Source organism: Festucalex cinctus, chromosome 1 (genome assembly GCF_051991245.1).
Source record: "Festucalex cinctus isolate MCC-2025b chromosome 1, RoL_Fcin_1.0, whole genome shotgun sequence".
NCBI lineage: Eukaryota > Metazoa > Chordata > Actinopteri > Syngnathiformes > Syngnathidae > Festucalex > Festucalex cinctus.
This window is the reverse complement of record NC_135411.1, coordinates 22267600-22287710: the sequence shown is the minus strand read 5'-3', so window position 1 is coordinate 22287710 and position 20111 is coordinate 22267600. Positions and strand designations below refer to the sequence as shown.

Below are 20111 nucleotides of genomic sequence, written 5' to 3'. Positions count from 1 at the left end.
TCTGTTTTATTTCAGTAATATTTTAACAATAATTAAATATCCCTATCGCATGTTTTTTTTTTTTTAATTCATTACTTTTAATTATAGTCAAGCCATCTTTTAAAAATGTAACCTTTCTTTGGTGCGGTGATATGGTGTCCATTTTGACTTAAATCTAGCCATATCTCAAGTCTGCAGGGCCAACGGTTGCCATGGTGACGAGACGTTCTGTTACGACTCATAAATAAATAAATAAATAAATAAATAAATAAAAATGGTGATGTTGATGTGACGTGAAAATATCTAAAACCAAAGGAGAAATCTCACTTTTTGGCACTTTGCAAACTTGTGAAACTCAAGTATGTTGGCATGCAAAGACGTTTTAGCAGCCGCTGGTTGGCACATAGGCTCCAAATTTGGACACAGTTGCACAATAGGTAATTTTAAGTCAGAAATCTACAAAATCTGAAGAGAGCACCCAGTTTTTACTTGTGTCATTCATCAACAGGTAGACTATTAATTTACACATGTGGACAAAATTGTTAGTCCTCTGTTTATGAAAGACAACACCACAATGGCCACTAATTTTGAAAATCCATGCAACAGAATTATAATTTTAAAATAACAACAACAACAATAATAAATTAATAATAATAATAATCATAATAATAATAATAATCAGGCCTGGATAAAAATTATGTTACCTCTATAAAAGATGGAAAATAATTTGACCAGAGATGTTTAACTCAGGTGTGTGCTTTAAAAGGCATCACAGGTATCTTCAAACGCATGACCAGTCTGCCAACTTACAGGGTGACAAAGACTCACTGTGATTGGAGGTGACATGATGGCACTGCTGAACATGGACGACAGTAAGTGAAGTGAGTTGTCTGAGGAGATTAGAAAGAAAATTACAGACAATCATGTTAAAGGTAAAGGCTATAAAATCAGCTCAAAACAGCTTGCCAAACTGTGAGACTCGAGGGTCATGGGTCTCCCAACAGGATGATGACCCAAAACACACAACTTTAAAAACACCCAGGAATGGCGAAGAGAATTGAGATTGTTCTTAAATGGTGAGCACACACCTGAATCCCATTGAACATTTGTGGAAGGAGCTGAAATATGTCATCTGGAGAAGACACAAGGAGCAGACTGAATTACCTGTTGGCAGGTGCACAAGTCTCATTGACGGTTACAAAAATAGTTTGATTGCAGTGATCGCCTCAAAAAGTCATGCAACAAAGTATTAAGCGATGGGTACCATCATTTTTCTCCGGGCCTGTTTTTTTGTGTGTGTGTGTATGTTTAAATAATTCTGAACAATTCCAAAATAAGCAGCTGAGTTTTGTTAGTTGAGTGATGTCTGTGATCACTGTAAATGTTTCTATCATTATAATAGGGCGAACCAACAATTTTGTCGACGTGTATACACATTAATGAAATCACAGTTGGAAAGTATTTATGGCAGAGGTTTATTTTGTAAAGGAGGGTGAGGAAGAACAAGGGACCAGGAGTTAGTGATGAGAAAAAAAAATGGTGCGCCATTAACTGATATATTCAAAAATGTACATGACACTTGATGGGGGAAAAAAAAAAAAAAAAGAAAAAAGAAAGGGGGGGGGGGGGTTTCAGTTCTCATGCCAATGATTCCACACACACACAATTTCATACAAACATGTTTTCCAAAATGTAAATAAAAATATAAACACAATAAAGCCCTGGGATGTTTTAAAGAAATACAAACGATTACATGCAGGATAATTGACAGTTGAATTTGTGAAAAAACAAAAAAAACAAAAAAACAAAAAAACCTGTCAATAGGAGAATTCGTCTGCCCTTCAAAGTCGTCACATGAACAGAAAGCTGCATGTTTTCAGTCCTTTATTCACTAGAATATAGATCGATAGGAAATCAAAGTAAACTGCTAGTAATGACAAGTGGACTCTGGCTAGCCGTTACAAATAGCACAAATGTTGAGATGCCTTGAGATGCCTTAAGATGATGACCCCCCCGCCCCCCCAAAAAAATAAATTACAGTTGCCAAAATCAAACGCACTGATCCAGTTTGGGGGGCTTTAGGAGGGGAGTTGGCAAAGGGCATGATGGAGAAGAGCTGAAAGGATAGACCGGTCGAACACGTTGCGGCATGTGGGGCGCGGTGGTTGCCCCTCAGGATGGTGCGGCATCTGGAGATGGCGGGAGTTCGGGGGCGGCTGTACAGTGAAGTAGAAAGGTCCCAAAGTAGAAACTGCAGTCTTAACATGTGCCATACTTTAAAATGTAGAGGAAAAACATCTTTTACACTCATCAATATGATGAGCAGAAAAGTCCCAAACCAAAGCTTTGAAGTCTTTATTTTTGCTAGTGGGGGGAGAGAACAGGGGACGGGGGGAAACGTAGAGGAGAAACTCCGACACAACATTAGGATCAGTAGGAAAGGACTCCATTGATGACGCAGATTGGCTGGTGGGGTGGGAGACACTCCGGCACTGGGGGGGATTGTTGGGACAGGAGGTTATTTCCTGGAGCTAGACTTCTAATATCCAAAAGTTACTGGTCTGGAAGGACCATGTGTTGGTCAAAGTGGGTGTCCGTGGAGATGCCGGCAGAAAAGAAAAAAAAAGCCTCCAAAGTGGCATCTCTGCAGGCCGTCTCAAGGCGATGGCGCTATGTGCTTCCCGCGGCCTGGTTCTCTCCTCCCTCTGCATTAGCTGCAGGTGGACAAAATGGATACATGTTTAAAGAGGGGATATTTGGGGGAGATATAAAACGGTCTCGGACAAAGATAGAGTTACTGACTCGTCGCAGGAGCGGAGGCCGAAGCAGAGGCGGCGCCGCCTTCTTCGTCGCTGTCATCCTCGTTGGACTGCGGCACTTCGGCCTCGGGGATAGTCGTCACGGGGGCTTCGGGCTCCTGCTCAGCCCGGCTCTTTAGGGCCAAAATCCGGTGATGCAACGCCGCCGCCAGTTGACCTACATCCTTGGAAGTACCCTGAAGAACACAACAGGAGGAGAGCAATACTTTCAAGTTGATCATTTAGGCGTTCATGTGGGAAACAACATAAGGTGGGAAACTTTGGTGCATGCTTTGGTTGCGGGGAGTAGCACCATCTGGTGGACATCAAAAAGCCAGTTTGGGGTTTTTGCTTATGCCAGTATTGACCTTTATACATTATGAGCTAGACGTGTTTCTCATACAAATATTTACTGTAATTATGACTACGATTGTGATCAGACAAAAACAAAATAAAAAGGGCAGCATCGGTGATCTTAGGAACGGAATTGCCGTAAACTAAACAATAACCCCGCCTCAAATTGCATCTTGTCACCTTCTACAGGAGTCTTCCATACCAATGCTAACGCAGTAGTAAAAGCAAAATTACAGGTAATATTTTCATTAAAAACAATTGTAGGCCATAAATATATATAAAATAATCAAATGTAAACCCACAAGTCAGACAGTGAGTTTGTTTTCTTGTGCTGCGTGATGACATTTTGTTGCATAGTGTGCCATTCATAACCTTGAAATGTACAATATGTCAGGACCACCTTTTTTGCCCATTTACACATCTATCATTTCAGTAACAAGGCACGAGAAACATTTTACTGTGATGCTTCACTTGGGGAGAGAGTAGCACCATCCGCTTGCCGGTCCAGGTTTGTCAGTCTCACCATATACTATTGCATGGTTACAAACGACACACAATCAAACTAGTTAACACATCTTCTTGAGTACAAGCCCACCACATCACTCAAGGAACTGAACTTTTTGAGTTAATATGCTGCTTAAAGAACTCCATCATAAACCAACCACCCCTAGTTGTCCAAATTAAAAGCTTTTTATAAACAGGAACCTCAGTTGACGATGGATCTGTTCCTATGGCGATGACATTAAACAAATTTGTATGCTAATCAGAACATACAGTAAACACAGTGCTGCCTTGAGACACAAGTGACTCGATTTACACGTTTTTCAAGCTACAAGCTGTCATTAAACCAATACTTGTTTAACATTGCCAAAAATGCTTAAAAAGAATGAACTTAAGGTGACCAAAATGTTCATAGGCTGCCCAAAGGATGACCATCTGGAAGCAAATTAGCCCAACTGGTGTTCTTTGCGTATGAATTAGCCCAGTGGAAACAGTTCATGGACATCTTAAATTTGTCTGATATTTTTTTGGGTGGGAATGGCCCACATGACCCAAAGGTAGCATGTGAATGCGTGTGTTCTGTTTCACATGACATTTCTAACCACTAACAAGCAAGTGGGTTCAGCTGAACTAGTTTGGTAAAACCTACCAATATTAGGAAGACCTTGACCCCCTGGTCCTCTGTGTCTGTGGCAGTGACCCGTACGCTCTTGTCGCTTGCCTTGTCCACCTGCATCTGGGGCCATAGCTTCGTGTTGAGGATCAACCGGAGGCTGCCCTGGGTCCTCATCACTGGTCGGAGTCAAAACAAGAGGATGTTTGGTGATCACACATCATCAACCGTGTCCTCTAACAATGACGGGCCATTCATTGTACACTCATTTAGCATGCGTTTTACCTAGACGCGACTGTAACGTGCCGTCGTCCGTAGACGCCATGTCATTGAGCCTCAGTAGACCCCGTCCTCGCTCTATCCATGACTGTGCCGTCTTCTCAAAGACATACAACTTGCACTGCATCTGAAATGCGAAACAAAGCAAACGAGAGTTGAGCATCTCGTGCAGGTGCAAATATGTCAAATGAAGCCTCTATGGTACCTGTAAAACATTGCTTTCTGATTCTTCCCCGGTTTTCACATCCACTTTCTCTAAGATGCACTTCTTGGCTGTAGCTTTGGTGTAGGCTGCGGCAGACTCCTCCAAAGACTCTGACACGCTGTTCAATGCTGAGAAGAGTGCACACTGTCGTGTTGAGCTGACTATTGATGTTAAGAGCTTGAAAAGCCACTACAAAACACTTAAAGGTCACTCTTGAGTTTAAAGCACAAATAAGAGCTGGCCGGGAGTGTCCTTTTTTTTTTTTTCATGTATCCTGCCTGTAAAAGATGTCTTTTTATCAACCATTGCCTACAAGTTGTCTTGGGCTTTTGTAGAAATATCTATTGCACATGTGAATGGGGTCTTTATAATATGAAGCAACTGCCAGGGTAAAGGAATCTGTTTGAATATGGGACTAGGTGATGACTTGATAAGGTCTCGAAGCGTAGGAAAGTGAAGCATTCCCTTGTTGATATTGAATGACAAATGTAACTCATTTCTTTTCAAATGCAGTTAGTTATATCTGCTACTGCAGTATTTCTCCCTTGTAAACTCAGGTTAAGATCATTGAGGTGATCAATTAAGGCATTCAAAAAATACATTTTATACATAAATCCGTCATCCAGCATCTGCATAATGCTCTTTGCAATAGGATATTCACTGTGCTCAGCAGACACATCAACAAGTCGTTCAACAAATTAGCCTGTGTTTAAGACTGGATGATGATCTGATAAAATTGATAAGGGACATCAGAGTCCATGGTAGGGCTGGGAGATAGATATAAAATTTATATTGATATATTTTGAAATGGGACATGCAATTAGACCATTTCATATATATTTATATACAGTTGTCCAAACTTGTGGTGTGATCTTTGCTCTGTTGTGCTGGCTGGGAATGCTATGCAGTCTGCACTGCACGCCCCACCTCTTTTGCGCACAGAGGGGCCGGAACATACACAAGAGGACTTCAGACATTTTACAACTTGCCTAAAATACATGTATTTATGATGTTTACAGGAGCAAACTTTTTTTTTTTTTTTTAAATAATTATACCTGTAATTCAACAAAAGATGTCTCTGCCAAATCTAATATTGGGGTCTAAGGAACTGAGCAATACAAGAAAAAGGGGGCCTTCAAAGCAGCACATGCCGTCTTCTTGTTAAAAAAATTAATGAGCACCTCGCCGAACAACCCTCTATACTAAGAGCCTACGAGCTGTATATGTCTAATCTATACATACACGTTGTATAGTTTATACTGCTTGTGAGGTGGGAGGAACAAGATGGCCGCCCTGCGGCTTTAACGGCTTGCACAGGCGTGTATGGGCTAGCAGCTATCCAGTAATATATACAGATCAGTGCTATCTAGTCATTTATTCAGGTCAGTGATGAGGGTCCTCTGCTGAAGAAGAGAGGGTAAAGGATTACACCGCTCACTGGTGCCCCCTGTCATTGCGGCGGACTTACTGCATGAACTGGTACTTTTCAGGTTTGAGTGAATAATTTGAATTTGGGTGATGCTTGACAGGCCAAATGAAAAGCTTTGAAAAGCAGCCCGTCAGCTGAATCGGCCTGGCCTAGAGTGAGTACGCCCTAAGGTTGTCCCCTTTTCACCTGTGTAAAAGAGATAGCAGATGCGAAATTTAAGGAGCGTTATGTCACACCTGTGCTTAGCTTTAGCTGGTTTGAATCATTTGGTGGTCCGTTTCCCCCGACACACGCACACAAAATAATCCAAGCCAACTTCTTTGGTGTAATCACTGCGAGAGTTTGGCTTGGGTACTGGATTGCAGCAGGCTGGAAACCTGTTTACAGGCCCATGTTGTGGAAATTCGGGATTGGCTGTAGGACAGATGTAAATTTGTTCCCCAAGGTCTGCCTGTAAATTCAACTTCCACTCAAGGGACAATACCGCCTTCTTTTTCTGAGATGTATTTTTGCAGTCCAAGAGAACATAAATTGTCGCGTATGAAGGGGGGGACAGTTACCCTTCTCTGGGGTGGCCTCCTGTGACAGAGGCTCTGAAGACTCTGGAACCTCTTTGCTATCTTCATTGGCGGTCTCACCCTTGGGAGGACTCTGGGATGGGAAAAAAATAGACATATAAAAATGGAATTTCTCCAAGTTACAACATTGGCCAACATTGCGGACTGCAAACAAGTCGTCCGCACTCACCAAAACTCGTTCAGACATGTTCTGCCCAAAAACAAATTTCGCTCCACTGTCTGCACTGTTTGTGGCATTATTTGAACTGGAAAGACAGAACGAATTAATTAATTTATGTAATAACAGCAACAATAATAAATCATAATCAAGAGGTTATAGTGATGTTACCTTGGGGTAGAGATGTACTGCAAGAAGTAATTTGTTGCCTCTGATTGACAGTCTCCTGGAAAGTTGTCTTTTAGTGACTTTTCTTCTGTACTGTTCTGAATCTGGTCCAACTGGAAATAAGACAAGAGGAATCACTCATCATTCTGAGCATCTAAAAAAATCCAAGTCTAAAATGGAGGGCACATATACTGAAAAAAAAAACAGGTCTAATAATCATGCCTTACGACCAAAGTCAGCAAAGGTCTGATAGTTGGATGTCTGAAAGATTAATTATCCTGAGTGATTATCCTGTGGTGTTGGGTGTGTCAAGTCACTTTCCCTCTCCGTTCTGCTCAGATAACGGTCAGTGTCACTGTGTGATTTAATGTGAATCAGTGCCATCTTCGGTACCCATTAGGGGTGTTCCAAAAAATATCGTCTGCCATATTAAGATATTACCGGTGTACTTTTTTCAGGTGATAAAAATTTAACATGTCGTAGGAGTGAGCTTCGTCGTGTGGAGGCTGTTTTGCTACAAGAGACAAGAGATCAGATATATTGCTTAAAAAAATCGTTTGCAAATCGTGCAGGAAAACTGTTGCCGGAAAAATATAAGCAGTTCGTGTTGTTGGGGGTGAACAAAAGTTCATTAATTGCTGGAGCACTCTTGATTAGACGCACTCCTTATGGAAGAGAGGAGGAAAAAAACAACAACAAAAAAACAGACGGTGGCTGGTTAATACTGAAGCGGTCGCGTATTGTTTGGCCAAGATCAACAATCCGCGGTGTTTATTTTACCTTGACCGGTAGTTCTCCATCTAATGCACGTGAGTTTGTGATGCTAATCGACCGCTAAGCTAATATGCTCTCGACGAGAAGGCGTGCAGGTTTCTATCGCACGGCGCCCTAAAAGTGCACATTTGTGTTATTCATACCCGCTAGTAATGTCTACGAGGAAATGCGGCATTTTCTCGCTCCTCTAATTAAACAATCAGAGCCATTCACGGCAAAATAACGCTCCAGGAGGGTTGACGCCGGTTGCGGCAAAAATAAACACTGCCTAAACAATCACAGAGGGAAAACATTTTTTACCAATACACTTGCCTGCGATGTATGAAGCATGACGCCACAAACTGGCTGCAACCGTATCATTGGCGATCCCACCCCAACAACACAGGAGAAAATAGTGGACTTTTTTGACTCATGCAATTTGCCACCGACTTCTGAAGGCATGTGCTTTCATTGTATTTGCTAAGTAAATGTGCTTTAAGCAGTTATGTTACAATTCGCAGGGTAAACACTATCTGGCCTATTTTTATTTCCATTTTATTCCATTACAGTTGGTATATTTGTACTTTGTTTAGATTTAAATTCTAGGAAAAAAATGGTGGCTTAAATATTGTTGCTGCAATAAAAGTGCTATTATTCTGAAGTGTCAATCACAAATCTATTGTTCAGTAATTATTACCAATATCGTCCTAAATATCATCACCGCAAATTTCTTTGAAATATCGTGATATAATTTTTAGGCCATATCACCTAGTACCCATCCCAACCGGAGTTCACTGATACGCTGACTCTCCGGTCACCTATAATATAAATATTTTCTCAACGGATCTGCACGATTCACGTAAGCGACCTTTTTTGGTTTTAAAATGGCAAATTTCACTGAAAGGTGAGAGATTTTCATGCCTGGAAAGTGTTATCGAACATCCTTACTGCTCAATATCTATGACAGCCAATCATCAGGAGTGTGTTGCTGGACACAAATAGAGGAGCAACTGACTGTGTTGAATGCTCATTGCTCAAATTAATCACAAAAATGACAAGGAAAAAAGTTTGCAACCAAAATGAAAATACAAGATAAGCTATCAGTTAGCAAATATTCTTTAAGTTCTTCTACTATTGTGCTATTGTACTATTTTCCCTCTGGCAGTCTGGATGTCCTATGGCACCATGCAGCCATCACAGTGTCAGTCATCGTACTACGACAGACATCTCACACATTAGATAGCTGTGTTGGGTTGGTCATTTTGAGTAATTCACACGCTATAAGAGCAGTTAACAGGCACATGACTACTACTGTATTTCCTTCTACTGTGAGGCATCTCACATATAAATAAATAAAAAGTCTATTATGTTGAAAATTTGTATGTGTACACACCACTTTGAGAAAAGTGGTTGCACCTCACAGAACCTACCTTTGCTCTGTCTTTGATATTCTGACCAAATACAAAAGAATTTGCTACATCTCCTTCCTCCTTCTCACTTCCTCCTTCATCTTTGACCTGGCTTGGGCCCTCTTCCTCATTTTCGTGTTTCTGAAACGAACGGAAAAACAAACAAAAACAAACAAACAAACAAACAAAAAAACTTAACTGGGACCTATGAGAAATGATTCCTAGGATGTGTATGCAAAGGTACCAGTGACGTGTTTGGGGCGGCTGAGTGCTCTGTGTTGTTCAGGAAAAGGGACTGTGCGACCGAAGGGCCGTCTGATGACTTCTTCACCCCGTTGGTTCCACATGTGGAGTCTAAACAGAGAGAAAATGTGCGCGCAAAGTGTCAAACATGGTACAAATGACATTGCAGCATGTGGAAAAATGTTATCTATACAATACATACTAGATTCTGTGTGGGATTTGGAGGGTGGCGCTTGAAGAACTGCTGGGCGGAGAACGCTGCGTTGTTGCTCTTTCGGTTTCTGACTTGGGACGCCTGCAAGGCCAAATGCACTTTTTTCTCTCCGAAGAGATTTCTCCATGCAACAGAATGTTTGCAGCAATCATTCATAACATTTTTTTTTGTTCCGTTGAATTAATTTGCAAATCTTGATTTCCACCGAGAGGAATTGAAAGTTTGGATACCGTTTAGTGGTACGCTTAGGTGTGTGTATATAGGTGGATGAAGCTTAACACTGGTGTTAGCTAATTGGTCAACAAAGAATTGTTGGAGACTGTCATCTGTTTTTGATTTACATGTACTCTTAATTTTTTATTTATTTAATATGTGACGTTTATTTTCTGTTTACTGTATTTCCTCAAATTATCGCCCTTACTCCAGTAGTCACTGTGACCCAATTAGTTGACAGTTGAGTCATATGTTAAGACAAATAAACGCCTCCCTTTTCCTATGAGGAAAATTGCCATGCCCAAATCGACAAACTCATTATAACGGAAAAAAATGACCTCTAGTGTTATACTCAGGAACTATTTTGAGGCGCTAAATTCACCGTACTCCATCTCTCTTTTTACTGAATGGCACAATTAATTGTTAAGAAGAAACCAATTGACTGTGCTGCTGTGGCTATATTAACAGAAAGAGAAGAAACAGGAAAGAATTAAAAGTAGAGAGTCTAACTATTTCCGAGACCATTGGTTGCATTCATTGACCACAAGCATAAATTAAATTATGTATTATTTTCATTAGTAAAGTTTGGCGGCAGCCGGCTGAATGTCACTTATAGTCGGAAACATTTATTTTTGTTGGCAAAGCTTGTGATACAACATGACATTTTTGATTGGCCATTACATCAGGGACGTCGCGCTGCCATTTACCTGTCTCATAATATATTAGGTAGATATTACAAAAGTTACAAATACTGTTCCTTTACCCATTTGCAGTTGACTAAATAAACACTGCCTGGTTACTATTCGTGGATTGGTTTGTACCATTTTGGGTTGTAATACTTGTCAGAAGTGTGGCCTAAGGTGACATGGAGCACAAACCTGAACTGGGCGCCTGCCCGTGTATGAGAGTCGGTGGCTTTAATCGGAACCCAACTGGCTTCTCCTCTGGCGACGCCCGAAAGCAGGTGAAGGGACAAAACATTAAACATAGATCAGTTACCTACTTGTTTTTTTTTTTTCACTTCTCTGAGCTGTTTTGTCCTGTTACCACGGCAACACTCAGTCATTTCTCAGATTGTCCTCAATTCAAGCAAATACTACCGCCTTCATTTTTTATTCTACTGGCTTATCATGAGTTTTTAAATGTGGCAGTGATCAAGACAGCAGCCACAATTGTAATTCGATAGATTGAAGTGCTGCCTCCATTAGCGAAAATACAACCCATGTTGTCTTTTTCTGGTTTGATGTATTTATTTAACTCTGGCTCAAAAGTAGTAGTCGAGGTTGAACAGTGGCTAATTTATATGAGACAGGAACTCCCCTCAAAACAAACAATTTCACATCATGATTTTGATAACCACAATTACAAATTTAGCTGCCAGTTTTGATCAAACAGCATCAATTGCTTTTTGTAAAACACACTACAATTCAATACATTATAATTCAATATCCTAAAATAAAACATGGCAAAATAATTTTTCACTTGGATCAAGAAATGTGGTTATAAAGTATAACAGTCATGATTAAACAGTGGATATAAAGAAAATGCAAGGGTTCCAAAATTCAATTTTCATGACTATTGAACCATCATACTAAATGAACCGCATCTCCTTCAATAGGTTATAAGGGTTAACAAAGCTTATTCCTGGTCTCATTCATCAGGGCCTTTTAAAAAAAAAAAAAAGAAAAAAAAAAAAAAGAAAAGTCATCCAGAAAGCTCACCTGGCTCAGAGTCAGAGTTCCCAGTAGGAGATTGGCAGAAACTGGGGGGCATGAATACATTGTTCTTGGGAACTGCAAGGGAGTTGTGAGAAAGCCTCAGCATACAAATCAATCTGTGCGTTAGAAGAAAACAGCAACCAAGTTGTTACCCGATTGTAGCGGCGGGAATGATGAAGTCCTCTCCCTCTTTACTGCAGGGAAGTAGCTTGTGTCGTCTTTATCTGAATCTGAAAGTTCAAATACAATTACAATGACTTTAATAACATTAGCAAAGCCGTAGGCCTTGTCACACGGTAGATTCTACCTTCTCCATCCTCTGCACTTGAGCCCTCTGCTGATCTCTGTGTAAAAAAAAATAAAAAAAATAAAAAAAATAAATAAAAAAAAAAAGAAGAACAAAACAACATCTCACCGGGTTAAAAATATCCTTTAATTTGTCATATGAAAATTTACAACCCTGAACATCAGGGGGCAAACGTGACAACAATTGAAATATGTGCCTGAGAAGCCCTTTTGTGGAGCCTTATTTACAGTTCAGCCAGTTGTGAGGAATGTGCTAAGCGATTTCTTCAAAGGCGTTCTTATTTTAGCTCGCAAAACAGCTTCATCAACATTGAGAAACACTCACCTTCTGAGTTTTGTCTTTTTGGAAAACAAACACAGGGGGCGCTATGGCAGGCTTGTCTGTCAGGAGAAAAAAGAAAGGTCAATCATCCAAACAGACAAAATTACACGCATAAACACGGGGCAGCACTCGACGGCAACTTTCATTACATGCATACTTATAGACTCAAATGCATTTGTTACAGGGTAAAAGAGGTTCTTTTGGGATCCAATTTGGAAATGTTCAGAAGCAGCTTTTTCTTCCCCCACTTGTTGCATTAAACGTTAAAAACTGCAAATATATGAACAATGAGGGCTTTCTATCGAGGTATAAAAGTTGACATATCGGAATGAAGGTGGTGAAATCAGTTTTCTATTTTTCAAATTCAAATTCAAGACTTTTTGATTCCATTTGATGTTACACTTACGACCAAATTCAGAAAGTTCCCAAAGTGACATGTCCAAAGTTGCTACTAGGGGTGTTCCAAAAATTTTAAATATCGTAAAATTGACGTGATGACGTAATGCGTAACATATGTCTTCGTGCCAATTTGGACGTACACGCGATGTTCGCTGCTGCATAAAAAACAAGGTAGGAGCGTGTGAGGCTGCAAGAGTTGCAGCCAGTTCTGTTAAGCATTAGGCAAACTGGGCGTGAGCTTCGTCGTGTGGAGGCTGTTTTGCTGCAAGAGGTCAGACATAATGCTAAAAAAAAAAAAAAAAAAAGATACCACAACAAAAAACAATCATTTGCAAATTGTGCAGGAAAACTGTTGCTGTTAAATTAAGAGTAGGCTATGCGGAGACTAAAGACGAGGATGACATAGAAGCAGCTCGTGTTGTTGGGGGTGAACAAAAGTTCATTAATTACTGGAGCACTCTTGATTAGACACAGTCCTTATAGAAGAAGAAAAAAAAAAAAAAAAAAAAAAACAGACAGTGGTTGGTTAATACTGAAGCGGTCGCGTCAATCCGCGGTGTTTATCTTACCGTGACCGGTAATTCGCCATCTAGTTGACGTGAGTTTGTGATGCTAACCAACCTCTAAGCTAACATGCTCTCAACGAGACGGCGTGTGCGTTGCTGTCACACAGTGGCGTAAACATGAACATTTGTGTTTTTCATACCCGCAAGTAATGTCTACAAGCAATCATTCACGGCAAAATAACGCTCGAATAGGGTTGCCGCCGGTTGCGGCAAAATAACCACTTGCAGAGGGAACACATTCACGAGGCTCAACCAGACAGGAGAAAATAATGGACTTTTTTGACTCGTGCAATTTGCCACTTACTTACATACTTACATACTGAAGGTATGTGCTTTCATTGTATTTGCTAAGTAAATGTGCTTTAAGCAATTATGTTACAATTCGCAGGGTGAACACTACCTGGTCTGTTTTTATTTCCGTTTTATTCCATTAGAGTTGGTATATTTGCACTTTGTTTACATTTAAAATGTGTGGGGAAAAAAAAGTGTCTTAAATGTTGTTGCTGCAATAAAAGTGCTATTATTCCGAAGTGTCAATCACAAATCTATTGTTCAGTAATTATTACCAATATCGTCAAAATATCATCACCGCAAATTTCTTCGAAATATCGTGATAGAATTTTTAGGCAATATCACCCACCCCTAGTTTCTACAGTACATAAATTACCTGATGACCCATAAGGATCACAGCTAAAGCACATCACAGTTTAGTTGTTTTGCGATTGTGATTGCATAATGTTATCTTGAGAGTATATACATTATAGATAAGAATGTTAATTTACTTTGAGATTAGAGACTATTCACAATCATAAAATACTATTTATTTTTTTTTTTTTTTTTAAGAGTTTTGAGAGATTAATTGAAGCCATTCTAATGCCAGGTAAGACCTTGCTTTTAGATTTTTGGATTCACTGCCTTTTAAAGGCATTTGAAGAATCTGCAGGAAGCAGGGCTGGGAATAAAAGTCGACCAAGTCGGTTGGATCAACCAGAAAATGTGGTCAACGCAAAAATGCATGCGTCAAAGCTATTTTAATAACTTTAAAAAACACATTTGCGGCACCTGGATGTTGCCGGGAGGCCCGGAACAAATATTTCGGTTCCGCATAGACACTTATTGCTGACGGACTCCAATTCACCACTATTACCTAAGATGCTTCTTAGGGTTTGTTTGTGGTCTCTTTAGAGTGTAAAGGGAGAAAATTAACATTGCCACATGTCTTATGTTTGTAACAAAACAATCCGCGTCAAAATCGCTAAATAAATAAGAGCTTTAATGAAATTATTGCCGCCGGCCAGACACACGTAAGATGGCGGATGGCCCTACGTGCAGCAGCAAGAGGAAGGCGTATCTACTTACTGTTAAATGGAGAAAGACTGACGGCGACTTATTTTTCTCACTCCTCCAAGTAGCGTACAGGCATGATAAATTCAGTATTTGCCATAAGTAAGGACTATTATACTCCAGTTTTTCACCACCAAATGTGCAAAAACCAAGTCAAATTGACATAATGCACTAAACTGAACAACAGACGGAACTTCGGAAGGGAGTTTGCACGGACGCTGGCGGTAGAAACGAACTCAATTCGGACATTTATGGATTTGAATGGGATGGAATGGAACTAGGGTGACGGCACGGGATCTTAAGAGCATAACGTAAGTTATTTGAAAAACATTTGTGTGTGCGGTACCGTTAGTATGCTGCATCAATGGCCACTGTATGCTTCGACAAATCAATATGTTTGAAGGAGACAAGCGAATACGTCAGTCTTAGGTAACATATAAAGATGAAGCGCTATTTAAATGCATTAATATTGTGATCAAATTGGATTTTTCCTTATGTTGGACTATGAAGTGATTTTCAGGAAAAATACATTAAGTGATTCGAGTTTATTCAGGACTAATGCTAATCGAGATTGTTAATCAATTAGCATAGGCTAATTTTGTTGGTGTTTGCGTAATACAGTATGTGCATATGTGTGCAGAGAGGATAAGGAACAATGAGTATTCATAGCCACTAAATTAAACTCAGGTCCAATCTTAGTGGACTTTATTTTAAAAAAAAATAAATAAAAAAAAATTGAAAAAAAATTGAAAAAACTTTTTTAAAAATGAGGGGGGGGGGGGCTATTAGTCAATCAATCGATGGAATAATTGACAGGCGACTCGATTTTTACAAAAGTCAGTGACAGCACTAGCAGGAGGCCTGGAGGTACTTGTGAATTTTATTCCAGCATTGTTGTTTCATGTTTTGATAAACTAAAATCTGACTTTTGTCATTGGATTAATGAAAGTATAAGCAGCAAAGATAATTCTTTACTTCCTATGGTCACATGCAAACAAAACATGGAGGTCCGGGTTCTTAAAAATGGAAATTTAGAGCATACCATAGGGTACATGTGCTGAATCTACTGTTCTCAACATGTTTACTATTGTGGTTGCGGTGGTGTACAACTGCACTACATCATACTAAGAGCTGGTTCTAATATTTCATGCTGCACTCTTGTGTGCTGCCAAACATTGCAAATCACCACACTAAAATACAGTATGGCCAATAGTTTGGACACACACTTCTAATGCAATGCATTTTCTTTATTTTCATGACTATTTACATTGTAGATTCTCACTGAAGGCTTAAAAACTATGAAGGAACGTGGGGTTATGTACTTAAAAAAAAAACGTGAAATAACTGAAAATGTGTTTTAGACTCTTCAAAATAGCCACCCTTTGCTCTGATTATTGCTTTCCACACTCTTGGCATTCTCACCTCTGCGAACTCCTTCAATACTTTTGGAAAACCATTTCAGGAGACTACTCTTGAAGCTCATCAAGGGAATGCCAAGCGTGTGCAAAAAATAAGCAGAGCAAAGCGTGACTAAACTAGAAACTAGAATATAAAAACATGTTTTCAATTATTAAGTACATAACTCCACTTGTTTATTCATTGTTTTGATGCCTTCAGTGAGAACATACACTGTAAATAGTCATGAAAATAAAAGAAAATGCATTGCATGAGAAGGTGTGTTCAAACTTTTGGGCTGTACTGTAAATACAATTCACACTTCAGTTTGTGGTTACTTGTATTGCTCTGGAACTGCATGTTTTCAAGGATGCAGCACTCCAGCCAGTCCGTTTCCTGGCCGAATCAAAAAGGTAAACACGGCTCTGCTATGGGGTATATGCCGCGGAGCACGCGCGACTTCCGTAGGTCACACACCTACGTTGTTTGCAGTTACTGCTTGCGACATACAGGCAGCGTCCCCGATACTTGCACTTCAACCCTTGTGCCCCTCAATCGTGCATTCCTGTCGATGGGTGCAAGTGTGTCTGTCTCAGCTCTCAGAAGCATGTCAGAGAAACTGAGACACCCTACACACTCACACCCATCAACGGGAATGCACAATTGAGGTTCGCAAGGGTGTAGGTGCGAGTATTGGGACACGGCCTATTATGTCACAACAGTAACCGCAAACAGCGTTGGTGTGTGACTTAGGGAAGTCTGAGGCATCTACCCCATTGATTTTAAATTGTGTGGGAAACTGGGCAATTATTTCTAGTAGGGATGTACGATAATATTGGTGGCTGATAATTATCGGCAATTATCGACATCATACTCATAAACCAGATAATAAAGAAATCCACCGATAATAGTAGACATGCCACATTGGTCCATCAGTTGGGGTTGTTGTGACTCAAGTTGTGCCCAACTCCTCAACCCCTCGCCTCTCCTATAGTAGCATCGCATATTTGTGACGTCATAACGCAAGCGACCTCGTGTTCACAGAAGATGCATCATGGCGATATGGCTGTTGCCAGTATGGGCTTTCTTTACTGCGTATCCCCAAAATATGCTTGTATTTTAGGTTTTTAAAATTTGTTTAATTTTCAAGAAATAGTATTTGTTGTTACAAGTGATTTCAATCAGTGCCCATTGTTTTTTCTGCCAACAATTTTGTCCACATGAGGATAAGTTCCATAAACAAAAACGCAACTACACAAATTCGTAAAGACCAACATATGACACGGGTACAGGATCCTACATTAAGCCGTTTTGGTATTGGGCCACCTTGATCCATTTATCCATCCATTTATTTATTTATTTATTCATTGTGAAGGATTTTAGAGGCAATTAAAGTGCACACCACAGGTTTAAAAATAAAAATAAAAAATGCAACAAAGCCACTAGTTATACATTATACTACCACAAATTTGTTTAATTGTTAAGACTTTATGGACACCTCTTACAGTGTTCAGTGGGATATAGACAGCATGAATTGGTCTATTAGATACGTTTATGAAGCTCCCCCCCTTTGTGTCAAGATACTTCCTTAGTCCCAAGATGGGCTAAAGCAATATTTTTATATCAGCCGTAGCATTGGTCTGCGTTCACAGGCATGTCAGCCACTTTTGATTTTTAGTTAATTTTACTACAGCAACATGATTGATTTTATGCTTTGCACACCATTGCAAAAAGACAGTACACACAATTTAGTTGCCTATAACCGACTTTCAATTTTTAGATCCAGCTTTCAAATCGTATGCCATTGGATGTACCCAATGCTGTGTCTGGTAGATACAATAAAGGGAAATACAAGACAGTCACGTGAATAAATGCAATTAGAACTAGGATAACATTGAAATAGTGTCGAGATTAACACACCAATTGGTGGCTATTAGTAGCGCAGAAACATTCTCGTAAACATGACGACATAGCATGACTATTTGTGTGTGTGACCTGCGTTGTTATCAAGTAACACAACACCACCTCTTTGCACGTTATCGCATTTTGATTTATCAACCAACACGAGCATCTTCCAGACACCGTCCAGCAAGTAGACGGTGCCATCCGGTTGTACGGTGGCGGTTGGGAGGGGGCGAGTAATCGAGTGTTGCTCCGGTTGTGAAGGTTCCACAAACGTCATTGTCCACACTGTTGACACCGCAAGCTAAACGTAACGACAAGCACTCCCGAATAGGAGCATTTAGCCACGAAGACAAAATAACAAGCAAAAGACTAATTTACGCGCCTAAATGCAAGTCTAGCGAACCCGCAGCCGGCCGCTCACAACATGAGGGTGGGGGGGGGCCGAAATCTGTCTTAAAAGTTCCCACTCACAAACTACGACCCGACCTGACACGCAGTCGTTAGTTCCAAATAGAGGAATAGTAGTTATGGTGGTGAACGTGTAGGATAATGTTAACTGTATTAGGGTGTCTTACAAGTATAACACACTAGCTATAAATAGCCGTGTGCTAGCATTGTACGATCAGACCGCTAGCTAGCACGTTAGCATTGGAGGGCGTTGCGAAGCTTTCCAGCTATTAGCCATATCCCAAACCTTTAGCCGCGTTAGCTTGTTTGCTAACAGTGTAGCCTAGGAAACGCCGGGAAGCACTCGTGTGACTCCAACCGGCGTCGAACGAGCCGCCGGCCAAGCTCTTATCGTCCTTGTCCAAAGCGCAAACTCCACGAAAGGCGACGCTCGGAACGGGACAGTGAGTGTTTTTGGGTAATCCCCCTCCCCGCTCCACATTGCTAAGCGACTCACCTTCGTTCGCCAAGTCCGCCATTTTACTTCGACGCTCACACACCCACAAGCCACCGCGCAGATAAGACAGGCGCAGGCCGGGAGAGGAAGCGCGCTCACTCGGCCGCCGTCGACGAGCTGCCGCGTTCCGCCTGCATCTGCACTCCTCTGCTTTCGTCTGACTGCGTCTGCACTCGTCGCCCTTCGTCAGCTTTCGTCTGAGTGCCAAAGCAAAACAAATTAAACAATGTCACAAGTCCAATGTGACACTTGGTTAGGTGGTTATTTCGGCAAAATAACATTTCACATTTTCACTTAGCCAATCCTATATACAGTATATATATCTAGATTTTTTTTTAATAGAACTCAGACGCTTCACGTTGGTCATTACCACAACTTTCTCTTTCTTTCTTCTTCTTTTAATTTTTGTATTCTTAGTGAATTTTATTTAAATTATTTCATTATTTGTTTACAATTTGTTTTTTGCTAATGTGATTATTTATTTGAACAAATATTTATTTTAATACTGATGTTTTATGTCTTAAATGTTGAATACAAGTCTATTAATTTTAATCAGGTATTACTTGTTTATTTTTTTATTTTTTTTATTTAATTTTTTTTTATCTGTAACTGGGATTCTTGGTTTTCAAATCCACAAAGTTTAACATTTTTATGAATTTTTAAATATTAATTGTCGTTTTTAAGGATTTATCATTTAAAATACAAGAATAAAGATATGTTTTTTTAATTGATATATTTTAGTAGTAGTAATATTAACAGGAAATATATTTTTTTTAAATAATTACAGATGAACTGGGCAATGACGTTCCACTGGTGGCATGGCATTAACCAAAGCGTCCAATCAGATTGTTTTGATTCATTTCATTCACATTGTTGTCTCATTGGATTTCTCTCAGCCACTAGGGGGGGCCCTGTCACATGGTTCCAACAAAGTCTAATGTGTTGTGCAATGTTCTCCACTTTTTTGTCAATACATAAAATGGTGATCCTTCTAAACGATTTTGACTATTCATAGTTGTGTTGTGGTAGTACAGTAGCCTAATAGCACGTCTGGTTCACAGTTTTTAGGTTTGGGGTTCAAATGCTTGCAATGCAGGACTTCATCCCACGTTTCAACAACGTGCATGTTTGCTACCAAAGACATAAAATTGTCCATGTGAACGTTTGTGTGTCTTTATATGGTCTCCCATTGACTCACGACCATTCTAGGGCGTACCTCTTGCCCAAAGTCAGCTGGGATCGTCTCCAGCTCAACCTTGACCCTAGTGAGGAGGACAATAGAAAATGGATGGTTGGATGGATAACTGTATTTTTTCATGTTTTGCAAATTCAAGTGAACTTGCAGGCCTTTTTTTTTTT

At 40.1% G+C, this 20111-nt stretch overlaps 2 protein-coding genes across 2 annotated transcripts in view; both read right to left on the bottom strand.

The window, feature by feature from the left end:
• LOC144020339 (ras-related protein Rab-8A-like) overlaps window positions 1–20111 on the bottom strand; it is a 316622-nt gene that overhangs the window by 242922 nt on the left and 53589 nt on the right. The window lies entirely within an intron of this gene.
• Window positions 1431–18919, bottom strand: ranbp3b (RAN binding protein 3b). The gene is made up of 17 exons (XM_077523706.1): window positions 18753–18919; window positions 12243–12298; window positions 11919–11955; window positions 11764–11841; window positions 11615–11686; window positions 10772–10837; window positions 9669–9761; window positions 9468–9577; window positions 9245–9364; window positions 7065–7174; window positions 6906–6981; window positions 6719–6809; window positions 4730–4857; window positions 4531–4651; window positions 4282–4424; window positions 2782–2974; window positions 1431–2693 (listed from the first exon to the last, which is right to left on the bottom strand). Exons 1-17 carry the CDS (start codon window positions 18772–18774, stop codon window positions 2650–2652), a joined length of 1560 nt encoding a protein of 519 aa, XP_077379832.1. The 5' UTR covers window positions 18775–18919; the 3' UTR covers window positions 1431–2649.

What these genes read in the sequence shown, in the direction of transcription:
- ranbp3b (XM_077523706.1), bottom strand. Translation starts at nt 18,774, where the DNA reads ATGGCGGACTTGGCGAACGAAG. An exon ending in AAGTGCAGAGGATGGAGAAG is followed by an intron (nt 11,842 to 11,918) that starts GTAGAATCTACC and finishes TTGAACTTTCAG; the next exon opens with ATTCAGATAAAGACGACACA. An exon ending in ATTCCCGCCGCTACAATCGG is followed by an intron (nt 11,687 to 11,763) that starts GTAACAACTTGG and finishes ACTCCCTTGCAG; the next exon opens with TTCCCAAGAACAATGTATTC.